Source organism: Adiantum capillus-veneris, chromosome 26, assembly GCF_014529385.1.
Source record: "Adiantum capillus-veneris isolate H3 chromosome 26, ASM1452938v2, whole genome shotgun sequence".
NCBI lineage: Eukaryota > Viridiplantae > Streptophyta > Polypodiopsida > Polypodiales > Pteridaceae > Adiantum > Adiantum capillus-veneris.
The window spans coordinates 75675574-75699891 of NC_140956.1; the positions used below are offsets into that span (position 1 = coordinate 75675574).

At 42.3% G+C, this 24318-nt stretch overlaps 1 protein-coding gene across 5 annotated transcripts in view; it reads right to left on the reverse strand.

Moving 5' to 3' along the window:
- Nucleotides 1-655: 655 nt before the first annotated feature.
- Nucleotides 656-24318, reverse strand: part of LOC147423673 (uncharacterized) — a 32108-nt gene continuing 8445 nt past the window's right edge. For 4 of the 5 annotated variants that reach the window (XM_086501932.1, XM_086501930.1, XM_086501928.1 and 1 more), the window contains one exon: nt 656-1038. In XM_086501932.1, the coding sequence (XP_086358058.1) occupies nt 769-1038 (270 nt within the window). In that variant the 3' untranslated portion in view covers nt 656-768. Of the gene's footprint in view, nt 1039-19270; nt 19742-24318 lie in introns of those variants that run through there. The other variant, XM_086501933.1, reaches the window with a different exon arrangement.

Sequence of the window (24318 nt, forward strand, 5' to 3'; positions counted from 1 at the left end):
GGCTTTCTCTCTCCTCATTTTTCTACATAGCTGAGGCTCTCCCTCTCTCTCCTCGCTTCTCTGTCATTCCCTACAAATGGCCCTTGGGTCCCCCTCTGGGCATGGCTTGCTCGTGTTCTCATCACCCTCACGGCTCCTCTTGCTTGGCCCCCTTTCATGGCCTGCTCGGTCTCGCCATCAAATGGTGCCTCTCTCTCGTTCTCAGTACATGCCTGCATAAGCCTTGTGATCTCCAATCCTTTGTGCTCTCCCCCAAGCGACACGTTCTCCTCATTCCCTTGCTTGCCTCGCGGCTATGGCCTGCATGGCCTCATGATCACAAGGAACTTTTGACCTTTCTCTACATAGCAAAAAAAATAAATTCTCTTTGTTTTTTACTACTTTAGATATACGTACCTAATAAAAGTCCAAACTAGAGAACGTGAAACATTCTCTATGTAGTAATTCAAGCATAGAATCTCATTCTACATATACAAAATTATCTATATAGGTAATTTGAACACCTAATTGCTCTTTCATCTATATGTATAATCCCTACTATCTATATGGAGAAAATCTCTAACTCTTTGTAATTAAATTGACCATAATTAAAGCAACAACTATACTTAAATATCACATCACAAATAATGTAGACAAAACGCATAGAAGACAAATTTTGAGAGCTCACCACATTACAATGTTTTAAATTTATTAAACATAGTCCCAATTTAAAAGAGCATAATAACTTCCTAAAGTCAAAATCACAAGTTTTTGCCATGAAATATGCTTCTAACAAAAAAGTTCAATATCATTGGCACTCAAAGGTGAGTAGCCATGAATGACTATCTTCTTCATATCGATTAGCCAACTCGTAACTTGCTTTACCATCAAGTGGCTATCTGGATTTTTCAAATCCTTAGTATAAGCTTTGAAAGTAATCTCCTCTTTCTTCAAATTCATATACGCCTTTCGAAGCGAAAAATACATCTCATTGACTATTCTCTTCTTAGTGTACACCAATAAGATAGTCTCCATATCCTCTAATGTGTACGAATCCATCTACAAAAGAAAAAAATCTAATAAGATATTTTATATGGATTCACTACTAATCCTTATAAGCATGTACTTTTAAACACTCACCTTTGCAACCTTTGCAGAATCATCATAATCAATATTTTTCTTGAACTTGTACTCACAATCTAACCATAAAAAGAGAAGAAAGCAATCTTTTACTTAGACTCTTTATAACACAAAATTAAGTTTACCCCTAAATTAAGTTATATACCTTTTCGTTGACATTGCTCTCTCTTTTGCGAGCGCTGTCAATCTCACTAAGTGTTTTCATTTTCTCACTCATCTTCAATATAAAAAGCATAGAATACGACGTTAAAAATCAAAGAAATATTCTTTTCCAAGATTATAAAAAGTTAATAAAAGAGAAGAACACTTACCTTTCTCTTTCTGCCACTCTTACGTTGATAACATGGATCCTAATGAAAGTGATAGTGTTGAGCCAGCAGAGGATCACACCCGCATTTTTGCTCACACCCATCATTTTGTAACCATTGATTGTAATAAATGTCTTTCCGACATTAATTTTGATTTGAGCCATTCATTAAGTAACGGGACTCAATTGAGTTTCCAGCCTGTAATCCCGACTTAATTTCACCTGCTGATGTAAATAATTAGAGATGTTCTCACCTCCAAGGCTGAGGTATATAAGCCAAAGTTTTGTAACCTAAGGAGATTCAATTATTAATCAAAGTGAGTTTTTGAGCGCCGTGACTGTGTCTGAGAGAGAGAGAGAGAGAGAGAGAGAGAGAGAGAGAGAGTCTTATCTTCTTGCTACGCGAGCTACGGGGCCGCCATTGGAGAAGCGACACCGCCATTGTGTTAGCAACGGTGAGAGCTACGCACTGATACCAAGAGTGCGCGCTATCGGCTTCTACGTGTGATAAGTTCCTACGAGCTTCGGTGTGAGTTTTCTTCCAACTCGTGTGTCGGAATAGAGCGTGCAGCATATCTATAGAACCACAACGAGTAGAGCTACACATTAGTACCATCGGGGTCAAGTTTAGGTCACCTGTATTTTTCGGCCTGTCTTCATACGCGTTTACCGCACGGAGTGATTATAGGTTGATTTTGCAGTTCAAGTCTTTAGGGTGTTGTTCTTACCTAGTGTATAGACTTCCCCTTGAGTTTGAGATCGATTCGATGATTCTAGATCTTGTTTCGTATAGCATTCGTTCGTAGTACGGATTTCAGTCACTTGCGTGTTTTAGGACTTAGATTTGATTTCCTTAGTAGTGATTGTCATTAGAAGGTCGAGTAGGTGATTTGACACCCACCTAGTTGTTTCCATGCGCCTGCGGGTCAAGCTCCGTCCTCGTCTGACAAATTCTGTTGTTGGTTGAGTTCTCGCTATTTAGCTTCCGCTAGCGGCGTAACCGCCTTAACATTTGGCGCCGCTGCCGGGGACGAGAGCCCTAAGTAGGTGACCTTAGACTAATCCTACGAGGTGAGTCGTATAAACTACTTTGTATACTTTAGTTAGAAAAGATCTAGGAGTGGTGGACTCCGAAGGTCTCTAGAGATACTAGGAAGTGGGGTATTCCTGGGTCTTCCGTGTTGACAGTATTTTTAGTTTAGCTTAGATTAGATTGTTTTTGATGGTGTTTAAGTGGTTGTTGACATAAAAAGCAATTTCTACCCCTTGTGTGGTAGTAAATCTCTTTTTATTTTCAATAGCAAAAAAATCCATTTTATGATTAGAAGTAGCTTAGGTAGGGCCTGATTTGATCCTGATCTAGAGCTATCAATTGGTGTTCTATTAGCTTGATGTGTTTGATTGCATGTTAGATCACTGAAAAAGTCTCTTTGGTAGTGAAATATGCAATAAACAAAGTTCCGAAAAATTTTCTGTGTAACTGATTGTTGCTGAGCACTTAAAAGAGCTATTGGAAGAGTTCTGTGCTGAAAAACTGGAAATCTGCATCTTTAGACATCATACGCGTATGATGTCTTAGGGCCTAAACAGAGACTAAAATTGAAAATTTGACATTGCCAGAGTGTTTAGAAGGGGGGGTTTTACCCTAAGATCAACTTAAAACAAGAGCATTAACACTCAAAGGAACCCAAAAAGACAAGTCGGAGTCCAAGAAACGCAAAGAAAAGGAAATTTTGGATTCAGATCTTGTTTTTTTTACATTCAAACCTGACAAAAACACTTGAAACTCAATTATAAACATTGGAGAAGGCTTAAAACCAAAAATAGTCAAAATCTGGGACAAAAGACATCATACGCGTATAATGTCTTTTGGCACTTCCACTGCTTATTTTTGAAATCTGACCTGACAAGATTGTTACAAACACTGTAGAAAGCATAAATATCAAGTTTGGACCCAAATTGATGAAAAAGACATCATACGCGTATGATGTCTTTGACCTAATTTTGGACATATTTTGATACTTTGCCAACACAGATCCATTGTAATAGCTGTCTAGAGGTTATCTTTCAAGTTTCATCCCATTTGGATCACAATTGACCCAAAAACAAGTCAAAAGCGGAAAATTGCCAAGAAAAGCCTGAACTAGCCATAACTTGCTCAAACAGAGTTCAAACTGAATTTTGTGAGTGAACAGAGCATAAAGGGGCCACTGAGAGTGAGCATAACCAAAATAGTCAAAATCTGTGAAAAAAGACATCATACGCGTATAATGTCTTTTTCAGCATAACTGCAACAAAATTCTCACTTGATGAAACAGAAGTTGTCCGACTGACAAGATTAAACAATTGACCAAGTATCAGTCAGTTTGGATCAATTCTGACCACAAAAACCTGGGAAAACAAATTGCCGAGACGAAAAAGTTACAGTCCTTTAGGGGAATTGATGAATTTGAGATCGGGCAGGAATCTCCGGAATAATCAACCAAAACAAGGGGAACCAGCAAGTGTCATATCAACCGAGGGGAGTGTAAACCAAAGTTGGGTGCAACCATTAGAGCCTATCTTTGAAGGAAGTGTCTCTGATACTTCTTCGGAGAAATCTTACGAGATTTTCACGGAAAACTTGGAACCCTTGAACCTGAACAACAGAGAAAATATGGCAGCAGGATCATCAAACCCTTCCGCCACAATGAAGCTATTGTTCATAAAATACCAGTACGACAATGAGCAAGGTGCCAAGATCTACAAAGATGGAATGGACCGCTATTGTGTAAAGATAGAAGATAGACCTAGTGAGTTCAAGGACTTAGTGCCTGTGAGCTATAGCGGAGATAGATATCTAGATGACGAGGGTACCATGTACTTGGTAGTCCTAAACCCTAACATTGTGGACAAGTGGGGATTGATGGGCACCAAAGCCAAAATAGATGAAGAACTCGAGGAGAAAGCACCAATAATGAACTTCCCTAATGCGAGGTTAAGAAGAGAGAATGAAACTACAAGGATCAACACTGATAACATCTATGTGGGGCTATACAAATATAATAATGGGGAGCAAGATCTCTATTATAGATGTGAAGAACCCTACACCGGAGAGTTGACAGACCAAAAAAGACTTTATGTCTTTACCTACACAGAGGGATCGGAAGTGAAAATTGTTGCTTACGATAAGTATGGCAGGCAATACTCAACAATGGGCAAGAAAGAATTAGAAGGATATACATACTTTGGGGGACCGCTACATCAGTATTATGTTACTTCTAGCTCACATAGACCAGCACCAACAACTGGAGTGCAAAACTCAATGACAACAGGAGGACAAAGAACTCAGGTTGCTGACTCTTTCAGTCAACCTTGGGACTCGAAGCTCGGACCAATAGGATCATTACATTCCAGAGAGTCAATGGAGACGAATCGAGGTAGTGCAGTTCCAAACCCCACCTATACCACTCCAGGTCCAAGGTTTGAAGCGGAACCATCACATTTACCTCCCAGTAGTAGATTCAGGGCAGAGGAACCGACAAGAGTAACCCATGAAGTCCATGGTGCTAGAGAAAGCTTTAGCCGAGACACAGGAGCAATGAGATTGGTAGCAGATCATAGACGTATGAGACCATCTCAAGTAGCCAAGTGTATGCCAAAGAAGTATGGTGGTTCAGGACATCCGTATGCACATGTGTCACTCTTTAAGCAAGTCTTAAGAGCTGAGCAGATAACAGATTTCCATACACAATACGAGGGATTTGGTCTTACTCTAGAAGGTACCGCATTGACATGGTTTCAACCAATGAACATTGGGGGATTCCATGACATTGACCATTTGCTAAGAGAGTTTGCTGAGGAATTCTCAAAACGAGGGATTAAGCACAATACGGTCTCACAAATATATGCTTTTAAACAGAGAGAACACGAAAAAGTGAAGGAAGCTTCACTTCGCTTCAAACAATACATTGAGAGATGTCCAGTACGTGAACGACCACAAGATGACAGACTATCTGTTCTCTTTATTGAGGGACTGAGGAACGACACTCTCAAGAAGGACTTGCACTTGAAAGCTTGTACAAGTTTCGAGCAAGTAACGAGAGAGGCATTGTACTTAGTGGATAACTGTACGGTTTATGGAGAGGTGTCAGCGGATACAGATTTTGCATCCAGTAGCTCCTCCTCCGTAGCGAGCGAGACTACCACTAAAAAGAATGTTCAAACAACAACCATGCCAAATGTAGAGCAAATGATAGAAGATGCTCTAAAAAGGATGGCACCATACCAAAAACCATTGCCAAAAACACTGAAATGGTGTGCTATTGAACAAAAATGGACAAATCATCCAACAGAGGAGTGCTATTACAACAAAGGGTATGTAAGGGAGCGCCAGTATGCACCTCCTGCTCAATTAGCACCACCTCAGATACATCCAGTACCTCGATACCCAACGGGAAATGTACCAGGACCTATGGGGATAGAAAGACCGCAACCGGTATTGGGACAACAACCACCTTTACCAGGAGCAAGACCAGTGGGCATTAGATATGCACCAACTTTAGAGAATCAGGAAGAACAAGCCTTAGTGCCTGTTCAAGCCTATTACGAAGAATCGGGTGCACACATGTCTCCGACAGTTTATTACCCACCAGAAGAACCAAAACAACCAGAACCATGGGGCATGATGGGGAATGTTGGAACACCAACAGTTACAAGTGCTTCTGATGAAGAGAGATACAATTTGGACGCAAGAACCTTGATGTTCATAGCTCATGGAGGGTTAACAGGACAAAGACCATCCTATCCACAAAGGACGAATCAAGCGGACCAAGACCAGCACTAGGACCCTGTTACAAGTGTGGAGGTGACCATCTGATGAATGTTTGCCCACATACGGAAATCATTAGAATTAACGCTTATTGCACTGAGTGTGGGGTTACTCACTTCATTGAGGATTGTTCAAAGAATCCAAACAAAGTGCAAAAGACGACATTGAATATGCTAGAAACTATTCCTACCAGCAGTGGGTCTGAAAATGAAACTCTGATACCAACGCAAGTTGTTACTAGAGCTCAAGCTAAGAAAACCACTAGAGAACCTGAGAATGGAAAGTTAGCGACTGAAGTGGTTAGTCAAGGACCGCGGAGTCAGAAAAACACATGGAAAGCTAGAAAAGCACGCATGAAGTTGAGAAAAGAACGTGAAGACGCTATTCTAGCTGAGGAACTAAAGCAAACTAAAGCTAGATTAGAAAAACTTGAGAGTCAAAACGGGAAACGAGAGATGAGCCCGGAAAGAACGAAACAAAAGAGTATCAAAGAAACAACGAGCTTAAGCTCAGGGGGATCAGTGCTAGTCGACAAGTACACGAACCATTGGACGCACTGATGAGAGCTTACGAAGCTAGGTTAAAGAACAACCAAACACAAGAACAGAGGTGGATGACATACCCAAACGCAGAATTGGAAAAGCAGAGACTTGAAATGTGCCAGAGAATGATCGAGACTGCACAAGCTTTATTAGAACCACCAAGAGAAACAATGAATTGTGGAACGGAAAACCCAATTCAGCAAGAGACTATCGTTTCACGGGTAGCTGAAAAGACTCCCAGTGCACAAAAGCCTGAAAATACACAAAAGGATGACCGCATAGTATTGAACACAACCGATCAGGAGATAGAGAGTTTTCATCCAGTCATACAGAGGTCTTACGGAAGAGATGAGGATTACAATGAATTTTGGAAACAAGTGAGAGAGGCAAACTTTGCAAACGAGCTAAGTTGCCAAGCTAATCAGACAAATTGGGAAAAGGACATCAGGAATCCTCCCATAGTGGAATTTGAGGCAGGATCTCAAGTGGACTTGGATCTGCAATCTTACTGGGGAGATGGGGGCTCTGTTAGAACAATGGAGAGCAAACCTCATTCACTGAAAACCTTACCTTCATACTTAGGAGAGTATGAAGCAAAATCCGAGATTAGAGCACTTCCCTCACGAAAAATCTCATCAGAAAAAGTCATGGACTCGCAAGGATTGATAGAGATTTTGTCAACACCAGTGACATGCACTATCACTCTAGCTGAGCTTTTGAGGCTAAGACCACATATGTGGACCACTGTAGGAAAATGCTTGGAGAAATTCGGGATAAAAGATCCAACATCGAGATTGCAAGAGAGCATAGAGGAGCTGAGCAAGCCACAAAAGAACGCTAAGCCTGTACCCTTAAACAAGGTCGGAGAGTATTGCGAAGGTGAAGAGGGGAATACAACCTTACCAGTTGAATTCCAAGGAGTGAACACAATGGCAATACTAGACAGCGGAGCTGGGGTAGCCATTGCTACAAAAGAAATCTGGAAAAAATGGGGGAAACCAGCAATAAGGAAGACTAGGTTGAAACTCCAATTAGCAGATGGACACATGGAGAAACCTATGGGGTTATTAGAGAAAGTTGTAGTGACTTCTTGCGGCATTGAATACGAACATACTTTTGCTATTGTCGATTTTGGCAAGGAGAATAACTATGATATCATACTGGGAAGACCATTCATGAGACAGTTGAAAATGGTCCAGGATTGGGGCTACGATCACATATACCTGAGAAATATGGAAACCACTACACGTGTGAACCTGAAAGACCATAGCTACAAAGATGTGAACCGAACACCGGTAGAGGAGTTTGATTCAGCTACTTTGGCGGGATCCGAATTTCCAGCTTGGTTAGGTAAACCCAAGGAGTTATGGATGTGTGGAGCTTCGAAATGTGGAAGTCTGAAACGAGAAGAATGTGTTTTAGAAAGGGCTATCGAAGACGAAACTTATGTAGGAGAACCCTTTCCAGAGGACACGTTTGAACCATTAGAATGGACACACATTCTAGCAACCCTAGATGTTTGTGCAATTCCGGATGGTCCCACAACGAAATTTTGCGACAAGGACGGGTACGACGTGGTTCCGTATTTCATGTTGAGAACTGTACTCAAAAAAGAAACTGAAAAGAACGATACACTGGAAAAGGAAGATGAAGAAGAGGTGTTTCACGACATTCCCAATCATCCAGAGTGGGGAAATGAAGCAGACAACGAGTCAACGGACAATTCAAGCGGAAACGAAGAAACTATAACGGATGTCCGATTTTATGATTTTCCGAACCAAACTAAACAACGCCAGAAACACTATAGAGCAAAGAAAAAAACAAAAGGGGTTAGAACCAATCCGATGCCTAGAATAAGAGGAAAAAATCAATTCCTAATGCTAGTAAAGGCTGAAGATTGTGTTAAGGATAAGATTTCTGGAAGAATGAGAGGCAGTGATCAAAAGAGCTTACGAAAAGACAAAAGAGGCTCAAGAAATCAAGTTCAAAATAATGGAACGAAAACTGAAACAGAAAAATCAGAAAAGAACAAGCGCAACAGAGAACACACGGAGTCCAAGTTAGAACGTAGAAACAAGTACAGAGAGCTCAAGAAAACTCTGAAAGAAGTTTGGACGACAGAAATTGAGAGTGGAGAGGACAAAACGCCAAAATCAAGGAAAACATGGATGTTCCCTCTCACTATAGGAAATTCACAATAGAGGATAGGAAGGTGATATTAACCCCACCTATTCGAGAGAGGAAGGAGAACGAATCTTATGACGGACCGGAGGATGCAAAAAAAGTTGATTTAGCAGCTCCAGGTGAGACGCCTAGACCGGTGTACATAGCCACAGATTTGTCTCCAGGCGAGGAAGAGAGACTTTTGAGTCTTCTCAGAGAGTATAGGGATGTGTTTGCATGGTCTTATAAGGACTTAAAGGGAGTTGACCCATCGATATGCCAACACTCAATCCCACTGAAACAAGACGCAAAGCCTAGCAGACAGAGACCATACACATATAATGATACTTTTGCTAAGCGAATCAAGGAAGAGATAGATAAGCTAATGGAAGCTGAATTCATATACGAGATTGAACACACTGATTGGGTATCTCCGATTGTGGTAGTACCTAAGAAGAACGGAAAACTCCGAGTGTGTGTCAACTTAAAGAAAGTGAATGCTGCAACAATCAGGGACAATTATCCCCTGCCGATAACTGATCATGTTCTAGAGCGTGTATCAGGGAAAACAGCATACTCCTTTCTTGATGGTTTTTCAGGATATAACCAGCTAGCCATAGCATGGAAGATCAACATAAAACAGCTTTTGCAACGGAGTGGGGAATTTATGCTTATCGGGTTATGCCTTTTGGTCTAACCAATGCTCCCGCAACCTTCCAGAGGCTGATGACGCATGCTTTCAAAGAATACTTAAGGCTGTTTCTAGAAATCTACATGGATGACTTATGTGTACATTCTCTACTGAGAGATGAGCATCTAGAACACCTAAGAAAAGTATTTGAGAAATGTAGGACATATCGCATTTGTCTCAATCCTGAGAAATGTGTGTTTATGGTCCGACAGGGCAGAATTCTAGGACATATTGTCTCACAAAACGGAATATCCACGGATTTAGAGAAGATAAAAGTTATAGTGGATATGCCTAGACCAACCAATGCGAAACAAGTACAGAGCTTTATGGGACATTGCGGATATTATAGACGATTCATTTACATGTACGCTATAATAGGCCAACCACTTTACAGGCTAATAGTGAATTTTGAATGGACAGAGGAGTGTGAGGAATCGTTCAAGAAATTGAAAGAGGCACTCATTACTGCTCCAGTCTTGAAATCACCAGATTGGGAGAAGATATTCCATGTGCACATAGATGCTTCGGCATATGCAATAGGATGCATTCTGGCTCAGCCAGAAGAAGGAAACATGGATTTTCCTATCTGTTACGCCAGTCGACAGCTCAACCATGCAGAGAAGAATTACACCACAACAGAGCGAGAGGGATTAGGAATGATATATGCTGTGAAGAAATTTCGGCATTATCTTCTAGCCAACAAGTTTGTGTTTTTTACAGATCACCAAGCCTTGCTCTACCTAGTGAATAAACCATGCAATACCGGGAGAATAGTGAGATGGTTCATTATCTTACTGGAATTCGACTTCACGGTAGTAGTAAAGAAAGGAAAAACACATCTTAGAGCTGATCATCTTTCGCGATTGACGAATGGAGAAGACCCTATAGGAGTAGATGACGACATGCCAGACGCGTACTTGTTCAACATAGAAATGATACCTAAGTGGTCTCAAAATGTCGTTGACCTATTAACCTATGGAGGAGAGTTCGATAGAAGAGAATACAACCTGAAACATATTGCTATTCAGCAATCCAAGAATCTTCAATTGGTTGCAGGAAGGTTGTATCAATTGGGAAATGATCATGTTTTACGACTATGCATCAATCCTGAGGAATATAATATATATCTGCGCGAAGCACATGTTCAGGAATGTGCATTTCATTGTTCAAGAAGGAACACATATAGGAATTTGTTACAATTGGGAGTCTATTGGCCAGGAATGAAAGAAAGCGTACATGAATATGTCACTGTATGTATTGTATGTTCATCAAAACCGCCAGCCGAGTATTCGACATTATATCAGATAATGATCGCTCCAGAATGGAGTCAGTATATTGTTGAATATCTCACAAATAGAACTTTCCAGAAGGAACGTCAAAAGCTCGTCAGAAATCTGTAGAGACAGAAGCTAGAGATTACGCTTTAATAGGAGATCAACTCTATAAGAGAGGTAAAGACAACCAGCTTAGGATTTGCGCATCAGAGTCTGAGTATGTGATAATCCTAGAGCAAGCTCATGGAGGAGTAGGTGGAGGCCATTTCTCAGGTGATAAGACAGCAAAACTTGTCTTAGCCGCAGGAATATGGTGGCCAACATTACATATGGACGCTGAGGAATACGTTAAACGGTGTGATGACTGTCAGCGGACCAAAGTACCACTTAAAAGAGATGATATGCCGCTTAGACCAATGATGGGGGCAAGAGCTTTTGCAAAATGGGGGATTGATTATGTCGGACCCATTTCACCTCCTGCATATAAGACTCATGCACAATACATCATTGTGGCTACAGACTATCTAACAAAGTGGGTCGAAGCAAAGGCAACTCAAAAAGCAGATGCCAGGACCACGGCACAATTTCTGTATGAATACGTCTTTGTACGATATGGATTGCCAATAGAAATTGTGAGTGATCGAGGCACACATTTCATAAATGAAGTGATAAAGATCCTTCTAGATGAATTCATGGTAATCCATAGGAAATCAGCCCCGTATCATCCACAAGCAAACGGACAAGCTGAAGCAACAAACAAAACCATATGCACGGTCCTTACGAAGATTGTATCTGAGTCGAGAACTGACTGGGACCAGAAGTTGCATTCAACATTATGGGCATATAGGGTAGCATATAAAACATCAATAGGAACGACCCCATATAACATGGTTTTTGGGCTAAATGCTATCTTGCCAATAGAATTCTTGATTTCAACCTTAAGGGTGGCTAAGGATCTAGAGTGGACAGGGCACGAGCTCTCTGATAGAATAGATGACCTGGAAAAGCTAGATGAGCTTCGCCTAAAAGCAGTAGCTTCCATCTACGCTCAAAAAAGGCGACAAAAGGAATTTTTTGATAAGCATGTGCGGACTAAAGAGTTTAAAGTTGGGGACTATGTCCTAGTTTACACTCTGAAACAGCATGCTAAGAAGCTTAAAAAGCGAGGGATGGGACCTCTGGTGATTAAAGATCTATCACCAAGTGGAGCCGTCAAGCTTGCTACATTAGACGGAGAAGAAATGCCCAATTGGATTAGTGGATGCAGAGTGAAAAAGTATCTTTTGCCGCTAACCCAAGACATGCTTCTCAAAATACATCAAGAAAAGCTGCGTGTCCAGAAAAAGAAAAAGATTGAGGAGGAAGCGCAAGCCGAGGCGAAGGAAAGAATGGAGAAAAGAAGACTACTGCGTCAGAAACAGCGCAATGAAGGAGCAATACGAATAAACGCAGTCAGTATAACAGAAAGGATAATGACAAAGAAGAACCCATCATTGAATGCAAAGTAGGAACCAACCAAATCAAAGCCAGAGCACTATTGGATTCAGGAGCTCAAGCTAACCTACTTTCACTCAGTTTGTATAGACAATTGACAAATGACACTAAACTACAAACTGCCAAGCAAGAGTTAAAGAGTTACTCTGAGAATTCAATCAAAACTGTCGGATGCACAGTTTTACATATACAGATTAACCAATATGTGTATCCTCATATGTTTTACGTGGTTGAAGACCAAGCTACACAACATCCATTATTGCTAGGACAACCATGGCAGAAGCAATACAATGCAATGATTGACTGGAGTTCTAAATCAGTGCTTATCAAATACGAAGGTGAAAGTCAATCAGTTAAGTTCACCAAAGGAGCAGAGCCAACTCCAAAGGAAGAATCCGCGAACAAGGGCAAACAACAAACAGAGAAAAAGAAGAAGCAATGGCAACCAAAAGTTTCTATACAACCGGATTACTCTTCGACGAGGAATTCTCAACATTGGATAAGGAAGACAAGCAATAATATAACAGCTCAACCTTGGAAAAAACGGAGTCAAAGTTGGTATGGAGACCAAAAAAGGTGTGCCAGAAAACACAAACAGAGTCTTCAATACAGACAACAGAGTGATCCCCGACAATCAAGGACAGTGAAACAGATCTGGATTCCAAAGAAGTTCATGACGGCACAAAGCTAGCAAGCAAATTTGGATCCCAAAGATTTGTAAAAAGGAACTCCCTTCAATACAATCAACGGAAACTCCTAGGTATTTCAAGGCGAGGAAATCAACAAACAGAACAAAGCAGGTTTGGGTCGCAAAGATTTGTGGCAAGCACAAGCAAAGCGGAAGCAGATTTGGATTGTAAAAAAAGACAACAAGGTAACGAAGAATCCATCTACTGATTCTACTACCGAAGTGCCAAAACCAACCCAAAACCCGACCACCAATCCTTCAATCAAACAAAGAGCAGCTTTATTGGAAAGACTGTTGTATCATCGCTCTACAATTGCATTGGGAACTTATGACCAAAACAACTACAATGCTTCACCCACAGACACTTCATAGTCGTCCGGGAGGACTCAGACTAGGAGGGGGGGAGGTATACAGGAGCTACAAAGCAGCTACAAGCGGAAAAAACAAAGAAAAACAAAAAATTATATTACAAGGGCAGTGTCTTACATGATTTTGCAATTTTTTATGTTTGATTGCGGATATTGATAATATTTATGCCCTTATATACCTTGTTTTGCAACAAGAAGAGATCAAATGATGAATTTGGGTCTCTAGATGTGTAAATATCACTAAATAAGAGTGTTTTTGGAGCTAAAAAGTGGAAAAAAGTGGTAATCCAAGTCCAAAAATCACAAAGAAGTGTATATTCATATACACAGGGTTACCAGCTATTTATCGTGTATGTTTGGAATTTTTTGGCTTCAATTTGCTATTTTCCTTTATTTTTTATGATTTTCTTAATAAAAATAAAAGAAAAATAAAAAAGCAGGTGAAATGAGATCGGAAAAAAGAAAAGAATAGACGGTGATGGTCCTAATGACAAGGGCAACCCATGGTAAAAATGGGTACAATTCTGAAAAAGTTGCGGAAAGCCCGAAATGACAGAATTTTGGCAAAGTGGACAGATTTCTCAGAAACAGGTCAAACGGAGTCCAAATTGAGAAATTTCAAATCCTAAAGTGCATTTCACGACGAGATAGGAGCACATGTCAAATTTGGTAACAAGTGATCCGGGAAGCCCGAAGTTAAGTATTTTTCACTTCACTATCAAGCTCATTTCCACTATTACCTTCTTGGAGAGAGCAAAGAGCACACAGGAGCATCCGGCCTTCTACCGCCTTCTACGACTGCTACGAGAGCTCAGAGGACACCAGACATGAGAGGTAGACTCGTTGCCATAAGCTTTTGATGCTTATCGTTAACTTTTGTCGCGAAAACTCACCAAAACCAAGAAACAAGAGCAGACGGGGAATGGGGAAGAACGCTAGGTAGGGGCACAACCGCCTAACCAAACCTTGCAAGAACTTAGAGGTGGGTTACCCTAGTATAGGAGATGAGTTTCTAGCACTCAAAGCTCGAGAAAGAACGACTGGAAAAACCCTAGGTCAACAGAGCCTGCAAGAGGCAAACAGAAAAAAGTTGTCGGAACGACACAAAACTTCTCAGAAGCTTAACAACATCGAGGGCAATGCAACCATGGAGTATCTCCAGGTTTGGATCACCAAAAGTAGGTCGGAACAACCGATTCGGCTGCGGACACACAAAGCGTCATTTTGGCATAACGGCTAAAATTGACGACCAAATGACATGAAACTTCACGAGCAGTTTCAACTATACATGGATGACTTATGTTTGCAAGCAAAACCAAAAGAAAGCTGATTCACTTACCGATGGTGAAAAAGACGCTTTCGAGCAACCAAATGGAGAAAGATGGAGAACGGGGAGCCAAAGTCAAGTCAACCAACTGGATGGCTTCACAACATATCCAATGAGCTGGAAATGCAACTCTCAAGAAGAAAAGTTGAAGAAATTCAACTCCAAGGCAAAAAGACGACTTCGGAGACTGAAATGCCTATAAGGGGGCTTTTTAGCTAAACTGATGACTTTTTAAGTTGAAAACTAGTTAGCAGGGCTTAGGGCACTAGCACAAAGCATTCTTTGCACAAAAAGACCAACATTTCAAGAAAAGACATCATACGCGTATGATGTCTCACAGCATGATTTTCACATTCATTTCAACATTTGAGTGCATAGCCTCATTCCACATGTTAATCACATCCTATGAACCAAGTATCATGAGAATTGGAGTTAGAAAACCCAAGGAAAACCAAAAAGACGCAAAGTAGGCCATAAAATTGATTTTTGGTCCTAATTTTGTCAAAATAACTCCAAACTCATTGAAACTTTGTAGGATTGTTGATTAACACATCTACAAGCTATCTAGAATCAAAAAGCACCATTTTGACACAAAAGACTTCATACGCGTATAATGTCTATTTGCACTTACAGAGCCAAAAATGCTCATTTGTCATCATACATCCATTATATATATCTAATACATGCTACATATGAAGTTTGGAACCATTTGGTCAAGTGGATCACCCCATTAGCCCAATTAAGAGAAAATCCTTCATACAAAGCCTATTTTTGTCCCAAATCCAACATATTCAAGTCCAAACCAAGATTTGAGTATAAACAGTTCTTCACTAGCACATGGAGAGTCCACAGAACCAATCCCATGAAAAATTGATGAAAAAGACATCATGCGCGTATGATGTCTCCAGAGCCATTTTTAGTCCCAATTCCATCCAAACTTGATAAATCCACTGAATAAGCCTATCTAAAGCCAAATCCAAGCTTATAGAAAAAATTGGTCCAAAAATGCACCAAAAGACATCATACGCGTATGATGTCTCACTATGTGAATTTGGCACCTCAGGGCTTCAACCACCAAACAGAAGTGTTCTACATGCCATTTGAAAGTAATCCACCAAGTTTTATCCAATTTGGATCATAAAATCCATTTTCCTTTCAAAATTTTGCCAAGAGCCTGAACTGGACTGGACTGGCCAAAACTTGACCAAATGGTATCCAAACTCAAATCCAAGCATATGACACTCATGTATACACTATCAGCTACAAGCACAACCAATATGAAGTCATTCTGACACAAAAGACATCATACGCGTATGATGTCTCAAGCATGTTTTTGAGCCCAGTTTGCATATTTTTTCACCTACATTGCATCCTTAGGCCCTGAATAGCTCATGTTTCAATTTTCAAGTCATTTGAATAGTTAAAAGCTTCATTTCGGCTTTCAGTACTAAAAAGACGCTAACTTCTGAAATTGGAGTTACAGGATCAATGGATTCCGCTAAGTCATCGGCAACTAAGAGAAAAAGACCAACCATCAAGGATGCTCTTGCAGAGGCAGAACCTTTTGATATTCCAACAGAAACCCTCAAGCCAACCAAGACTTGGGTGGAGGAAGCAGTACTAGAAAAAGAGGGAATAAAGATCTACCAGGGGACTTTCAGAGATCCTCAAGGGCAATCGGTCGATGTACCTATGATCCCACGAGAATTAGTGGATTATAGCAGATCGGAGAACATAAGCAGATACCTGGAAAAGGCTGACTTACACAGGTTCTTCACCTCGAGACCATCAGGTGTAGACACACGAAGAGTGTATGAGTTGACAACATCCATTCAGAAGGATGGGAAAGCCACGTTGACAGCCATCGATGGAGGAACAGTTGAAGTACAGATCACTCCACAGCTCATTGCAGATGCATTGAAGCTGCACAACAAAGGGAGTTCTGTCAGAGAAAGAAGGGAGGCCATAGAGGTCTATGGATCAAAGAAACAAAATACAACCTACGCAGATATGGCAGATCAACGAGCGGCAACCCTTTGCCGGTTATACAACCAGTTTTTCCATGTGTGCAGTAAAAGACCGCAGAAGTATACTACACCACCCCATGCCATTGCGACAACCATCACATGGGCACTGAAGAGCAACATGCCAAAAGAGGTGAATTATGCTCAATACATCCACGAGCAAGTAATCGCCATGCACAACCAGAAGCCAAGGTACATAGGAGGAGGAGAAATCCTAACAAGAATAGCTTATGAAGCTATTGGAGCTAGGGATCAAGGGCCACAGATTCCCTCCCAGAATGAGTGGCTTAGAGAAGCCGATGAGGAGGAAGAACAGCAAGAAGTATCCAAGAGGGCGTCCACAAGAGCACGCCGAAAACTAGAAATAGTTTCAGAACCCGAGGAGGCCGTGGACGAGCCGCTCAAGAAGAAAGTGAAGAAGAAGGCCGATCCCAAGCAAACCAAAAGTCAAAAAGCCGCAAGAATGGAAAGGCTGGTGAAGCAGTTTAGAGCGGAAAGAGCTCTAAAGGGGGACTTCGAAGAAATGTGGGTGCCAGACCCCAGTAAAGTCGGAACCAGCTCAGCCAGGCCACATGTTGATCAATATGATCAATATATTAAAGCTTATGAGGAGTCGGAGGCCATACTGGAGCAGCAACCTGTCGAGCCTTATACTGAAGAGGAAGTACAGCTTTTAAAAGCTGAGCTGCAAAAGGACGACAAGGGGAAGAAAAAAATAGATGATTCTACTGAACCTGAAGAGAAAGACGGGCAAGCAAACAAAGGGAAAGCCAAGATGACTGAAGACAATCAGCCATCTTTTACTGTTGTACCAAGCCCGAAGAAGATGGAAATTATTGTGGAGGAAACCACAATAGAAATAGAAACAGAAATTATGGAAAAGCCGGAGGCCGGGACCAAGGAAAAGGAGATAGATCCAGTTCAACAAAAGAAAGATGATTATGAGGATCTGGTAGCGATCGGATACAGTGAAGAAGAGGCCCTGGAGGCAGTTTATGGGATATCCCTACGGAAACAAGATGATCGGAAAGGGACGAAGGAAAAGACAAAGGGTACAATGGAGAGTAAAGAGAAAATGAACGATCCGAAGCCATTGGAGGTGGTGGCAGAAAGAGCTGTCAAGTTGACAGATGAAGATGAAAAAGACATGCACATGGTGCATGAACTGCTCAGCAAGATTAAAGAAAGATCCAGAGCAAAGGAAGTAGCACTTGAGACAGCAAAACAAAAGGAAGCAGAGTTGCAGAAGAAGTTAGAGAATGCTATGACTGAATCTGAAAGTCATAAAGCATCACTCTACGACGCAGAAAACGAGAGAGACGGCTTGATACTCCAACTAGCCGAAGCTTCAAGAGAGGTAACAAGCTCACAGGAAGCAAAGGAGCGAATAGAAGATGAGCTGGAGACAGCCAAGGATGAGCTCATTGAGCTAAGGGAAAGAGTCGAACTTCAAGAAAGGACAATCATGAGACTCAGGACCACCCCTAGAGCTAGCAGAGCAGGAACAGAACAAGAGGGAGCCCTCGTACCAGCTCTGGAAGAGCAGGTCAGAAGTTTGCAAAGAGAGCTAAGGTTAGAGCAAGTGCAAAGGTTGCACATGGCGGAGGGATCATTGGCTGCAGAGGAGAGGCTCACATCAGAAAACCAAACACTAAGGACAGAAAATGAGGCCCTCCGCAAACAGCTCCAAGACCTCCAAGAGCAACAAAGAAGAGAAACAGAGACACCACAAGAAGAAGCAGGGGGAGCAGCCATAGAGCTACCAGAAACTGGAGAGGCAACCACAATTGAAGATCCAGCCCCAGTTCAAGAAGTGGCCTCAACTTCAGGAATCTCTGAAGAAGAAGAACAAAGGCTCCAGGACCAAATAGAAAAGTCAACAGAGGAAAGTGCCAAGGCAGAAATGGAATGGGAAAGGAGACTCCTCATCTCCATTAGACTTCAAGGTTTAGACACAAAAGTGCTCCATGAAGAGTGGATGCAACCCAGCCTGCCTTTCCCTCTGATGAAATTTGAAGTGATAAAGACGAAAAAGAGAATAGAGGAGGAGCAGTATGTCGCTCTTTACGAAGGCGACATCACAAAGGATGAACAATCAAAGAAGATTGTAGATTCTCAACCTAGATGGAGGAAAGGTTGGCTGAACAAATACCCAGCCTACCTCATCTACTTGGTAGAGGCTCCAAAGGAGATTCGGGAGGATGCAACCTTCTGCCCGGTGCCAAGAGTCAGAAGCTGGAAAGAGCATGGCAGGATTGCAGAAAAGAAGCCAAATTGGCTTAATTACCCAAGGATGCCAGGACCAAAGGCAGGAGAGAGAATAGGTAAAGCCTACATGGTGAAAACCCTAACGGGCACCATCAAACTCTTTACTGGCTCTCCTGACCTTTCGTGTCAGATGCTAAAGAAAATCTGCAGGACTCTCTTAGCATGCATTGAAGTGTTCGCGCCAGATAAAGCCACGACCTCGAGTCTACTATCGACGGCCGACACAGTGACGGATATGATGTATGATCTTTCATTGCAACCATCACCAAAGGTGTTACATCTCTTGTACCAAAGAATTATGTTTTTGCCTAGCTTCCACATGCAAACATTCGAAGAAGCTTTCTACACCGGCTTTTTCACTCACGAAAGCAAAATATTCAGCCCAACCTTGACCATCGGTAACCTACGCTACGAATCACATTTGCAGATGCTCAAGACGACAGGACTCTATTGATCAAGCCTCAAAGTCATGTCAGGGACGACATGAACGCGGAGGGGGGGAGTGTTGAGCCAGCAGAGGATCACACCCGCATTTTTGCTCACACCCATCATTTTGTAACCATTGATTGTAATAAATGTCTTTCCGACATTAATTTTGATTTGAGCCATTCATTAAGTAACGAGACTCAATTGAGTTTCCAGCCTGTAATCCCGACTTAATTTCACCTGCTGATGTAAATAATTAGAGATGTTCTCACCTCCAAGGCTGAGGTATATAAGCCAAAGTTTTGTAACCTAAGGAGATTCAATTATTAATCAAAGTGAGTTTTTGAGCGCCGTGACTGTGTCTGAGAGAGAGAGAGAGAGAGAGAGAGTCTTATCTTCTTGCTACGCGAGCTACGGGGCCGCCATTGGAGAAGCGACACCGCCATTGTGTTAGCAACGGTGAGAGCTACGCACTGATACCAAGAGTGCGCGCTATCGGCTTCTACGTGTGATACGTTCCTACGAGCTTCGGTGTGAGTTTTCTTCCAACTCGTGTGTCGGAATAGAGCGTGCAGCATATCTATAGAACCACAACGAGTAGAGCTACACATTAGTACCATCGGGGTCAAGTTTAGGTCACCTGTATTTTTCGGCCTGTCTTCATACGCGTTTATCGCACGGAGTGATTATAGGTTGATTTTGCAGTTCAAGTCTTTAGGGTGTTGTTCTTACCTAGTGTATAGACTTCCCCTTGAGTTTGAGATCGATTCGATGATTCTAGATCTTGTTTTGTATAGCATTCGTTCGTAGTACGGATTTCAGTCACTTGCGTGTTTTAGAACTTAGATTTGATTTCCTTAGTAGTGATTGTCATTAGAAGGTCGAGTAGGTGATTTGACACCCACCTAGTTGTTTCCATGCGCCTGCGGGTCAAGCTCCGTCCTCGTCTGACAAATTCTGTTGTTGGTTGAGTTCTCGCTATTTAGCTTCCGCTAGCGGCGTAACCGCCTTAACAGATAGCAAAACCATATTATGTTGTAAACTAAAAACTTTAAAAACCAAAACATTCAAGAACAAAAAGAAGTACGAAAGGAGAATTACATCTAGAACTTTTGATGAAGAAGTCTCAACGGATGTATCAAGATCTTTGTTTGCTAGGACTCTTTTTTATTGTCCTGTATGTAATAGCTCCGTGTACGACATTGGAAGTGTTGGGGTTAAGGCCTATGTTCCTTGACCGATCGCCCAGGTCATGGGCGCCCGCCCACTGTTACCCTATACTTATAGTGAGTATACTGTATAGGGGGAGCTGCCACTTCACAGTCTCCCCACCCATATCTGTGTGTGTGTCTCCTTCTCTCTCTCTCACTCTCCGTCTGTGGTGCTCCCCCATCCCCTTCAATTGGTATCAGAGCTATGGTGACCGTGGAGAGCACGACGGCTTTGAGAGCTTCGAGGCGATAGCTCGCTCGCTCTCGACGGTAGAGAGATTAATAAATCTTGTGAGCTCAGTTGAGAGTGATGTATGCTCTTGTGGAAGCTCAGAAAGGAGTGTGGAAGACTGTGTGTAAGTGAAGATGCTGCCCTAAAAACTGTGTGCGCAGCAACACTGTTTTCAGATTCGATTTTCTCCTTGTAGAATGCAGATCTGAGAATTCAGTCCCCTTCAACCCATCTGTTTCGACGTGGTCTACAACTTTACAGAAGAAACTTTTTGCAAATTCCCCACCGTTTTGCTGAAATTCAGCTCAGACTGACTGTATACAGAAATTCCAGATTTTCTATTGTCGCATTGTGTGCGAGTTTGATGCACTTTTGGAATCACGGGAGATGCCTAAAGTTGAGTGCATAAATTCTGAGCTGAAGATGCAATTGCAGCTTGTGTTAAGCTTGTGGTTTGAGGGTTTTTTGGTAGACTTGGGCAACGAAGTACGGAGGTGTTTACACACCACAGAGGCAGTCTCTTGAGAGACGCAGTTTTTTGGAGCACACAGGTGGAGCTTCTTTCACTGGTTTTCATAGGATACTTTGGCAGTGATTTTGTGCTTGGATTCATGGTCTTTGTGGATGGTTTGCATATGGTTATGGCGCATGGTTGATGCCCATTATACATGCATTTTGGCGAGCACTTTCAAGTGCCGGTGAGCTCTCTTGAGAGCATTCTTTTTGCATTGATCAAGTTTCCGGATTGCAAATGTTTTGGCGCTTGCTTATGTGCGGTCACTTCGTTGATGTACGTTGAGTGCGGATTGCCATTGTATGTGAAAATGTGGAGCCATTTTGGAATTTCTACTCATTGGCATTGAGTAGTGTTGTGGTTTATGGTAGAGATTGTACTTGAGTTTTTGCTCAATTTTCAGGGGAAATTCTGTCGGATTTTTTCCAGATTCTCGCCATAGTTTGTGATCGAGTGTTTACTCTCACTTTGACAGGTTTTCTCAGTTTGGACACAGTTTTGTGTTTTTGTATCCACTCTCGCAAGAGTGAGGAGTTGTGTATCTTTCTTTGCTTGAGATAGTGGTTTGCTCTCGGGTGGGAGAGTCTTGTGATTTCGAGCATTGTTTGCCATAGTTTTGCAGAGCTTATGCATGTATGTTGAGTGTAGTTTGATGCGCATTGATTGCTCATTGTATTGAGCTTGCAGGACAATGGTTATTTTGTGTTGATAGCCATTGTGCGTCGAAACTCTGGCGAAATTTTCTCAAGAGTTTAATGTGTATCATTTATGCGATCTAGGTAGAGATTGCGGGTTGCACTCATCATTTGCGTGCGGTGTTCTCTGCAGGTGGGAGATTTGTGCATGTGTATGCATCGATACCGCATAGTGTGGGCTTGGTGATTAGCTCACAGATTGCAGTGTGACACTAGAGCAGGCGAGGCTTGTATTGACATTGCGGGAGCTCTATTTTGGAGTGTGTCTCACAGGTTTTACATTGTGTTTCCGGCCATAGTTGTAGACAGTTTCCAGGTGTTGTTGGTGAGGTGGTTTTGCTTTCTAGTTTGCTACATTGTGCTCATGGCAGAGACAGACTCGCTCACATTATGATCTCTCCGAAATGTGCATGTTTGATGGGTCAGACTTTACACATGAAGAGAGTGTATGCTTGATGCATTGACACAGCGAGGGTTGCATCGACCATTGAGTGGTGATGCAGGTAGACCTTCAAACATGTTTGACGATTAGTGGTAGGAGCTAGAGGAGATGGCACTATCTACACTCTCTTTGCACCTTGCAGAATTTGTATATGCTCTTGTTATGTATGAGACTACTTCGAGAGCACTTTGACGCAGATGACATGATATGTATGATAGATCTGAGTCATCACGGACTCGTGTGAGACATGTACATTCACGAGCACGCCGACAGGTGACATGTTGGTATTGTGGTCAATATGGACACGTTAGACGGCACTGTTTTCGTCGGATGCGACATCGAGGAGACATGGCAGTCTCAGAGATGTATGTAGTGATGCCATGGACTCAGTTGCTTTGACTGTTGAGGCAGATGTAGTGTCGGAGTATACTAGTGACAGGGATGTCACTTTTACCTCGAGCTATGCACGATATGCTATACATGTGGATAGTGCACTCCCTTCGCAGTGGTTGCTAGACACAGATGCAATGTTTCATGTCACGCCGCATCGTGAATGGTTTTGTAGCTATTCTAGCGGGATGCTTGGCAGTGTACGTTTGACCGATGGATCGGTGCATGCAATAGCAGGTGTAGGAGATGTGAGACTGTCATTACCGAGTGGTGCATCTTTCTTGTTACAACATGTGCGCTATGTACCAAATTTGATAGTGAGTTTGATCTCGATTGGTCAGCTTAGAGATTGTGGATGTCAGATTTCGCTACGAGAGCAAGATTTTGTGATGCATTTGGGTTCGCTAGTGATTGCGAGAGGTGCCAGAAGTGGTACAAGTCACCCATTGCATGTGGATCACGGGAGAGACGGTGTTGTCTCTGTGATCATGCAACCAGGTAGAGAGCGAGAGAGCAGGCGAGCCTCTTTTGCTTGTGGGTTGCAGGATACTTTGCATGGAGTGCAGAGCAGTGACCTTGTTGTGCACGTTGCGTCTACGGATGCACAGGTAGAGCGGGAAAGCTCTAGTGAGTCACAACAGGATGAGTCATCAGAGGTGATGACAGAGATGACTCACATGGATGCTGAGATGTCGGCTATTGTGGAGTCATTTCTTGATATGCTCATGCCAGAGCTTGATGCAGATTCAAGACAGATGGATATCTTGGTACACATGTGATATGTGGTGGGCACGAGGAGTCACTCCAGAGCTCGGAGTCAGAGTGCCATGGTCTCTATGATAGGGGACAGGATTGCCATGAGTTGAGTTCTGAGTTGGAGGTGGCAGAGGTTGCCAGGGTTGCATCAACGTTCGGTGTCCTCATGTACGAGATGCTGATATCGAGGCCCGACATAGCAGCTACAGTGGGAGCATTTGCAGCAGGGTTGATTAGTTGTTCGATGACTGATCTCGGCATAGAGCATAGGGGAGGTTTGCAGGTATTGGACCGATACTTGCAGGAGTGCATGAGCTCTTGTAGACTCTTTGTAGAGCTTGGAGCTAGCTCTGTGTGGCTTCCGCAGCAGGATGTTTGTCTATCAGTAGAGCCGAATGCACTAGCTCATCGAGAGTCAGTGGACATAGGTTGAGAGAATATCTCACCTTCTATTAGTTGTACACTAGTAGATCTTGCTTAAAGGCACATTGGCCTTTAAGTGGGAGGTTGTTGGGGTTAAGGCCTATGTGCCTTGACCGGTCGCCCAGGTCATGGGCGCCCGCCCACTGTTACCCTA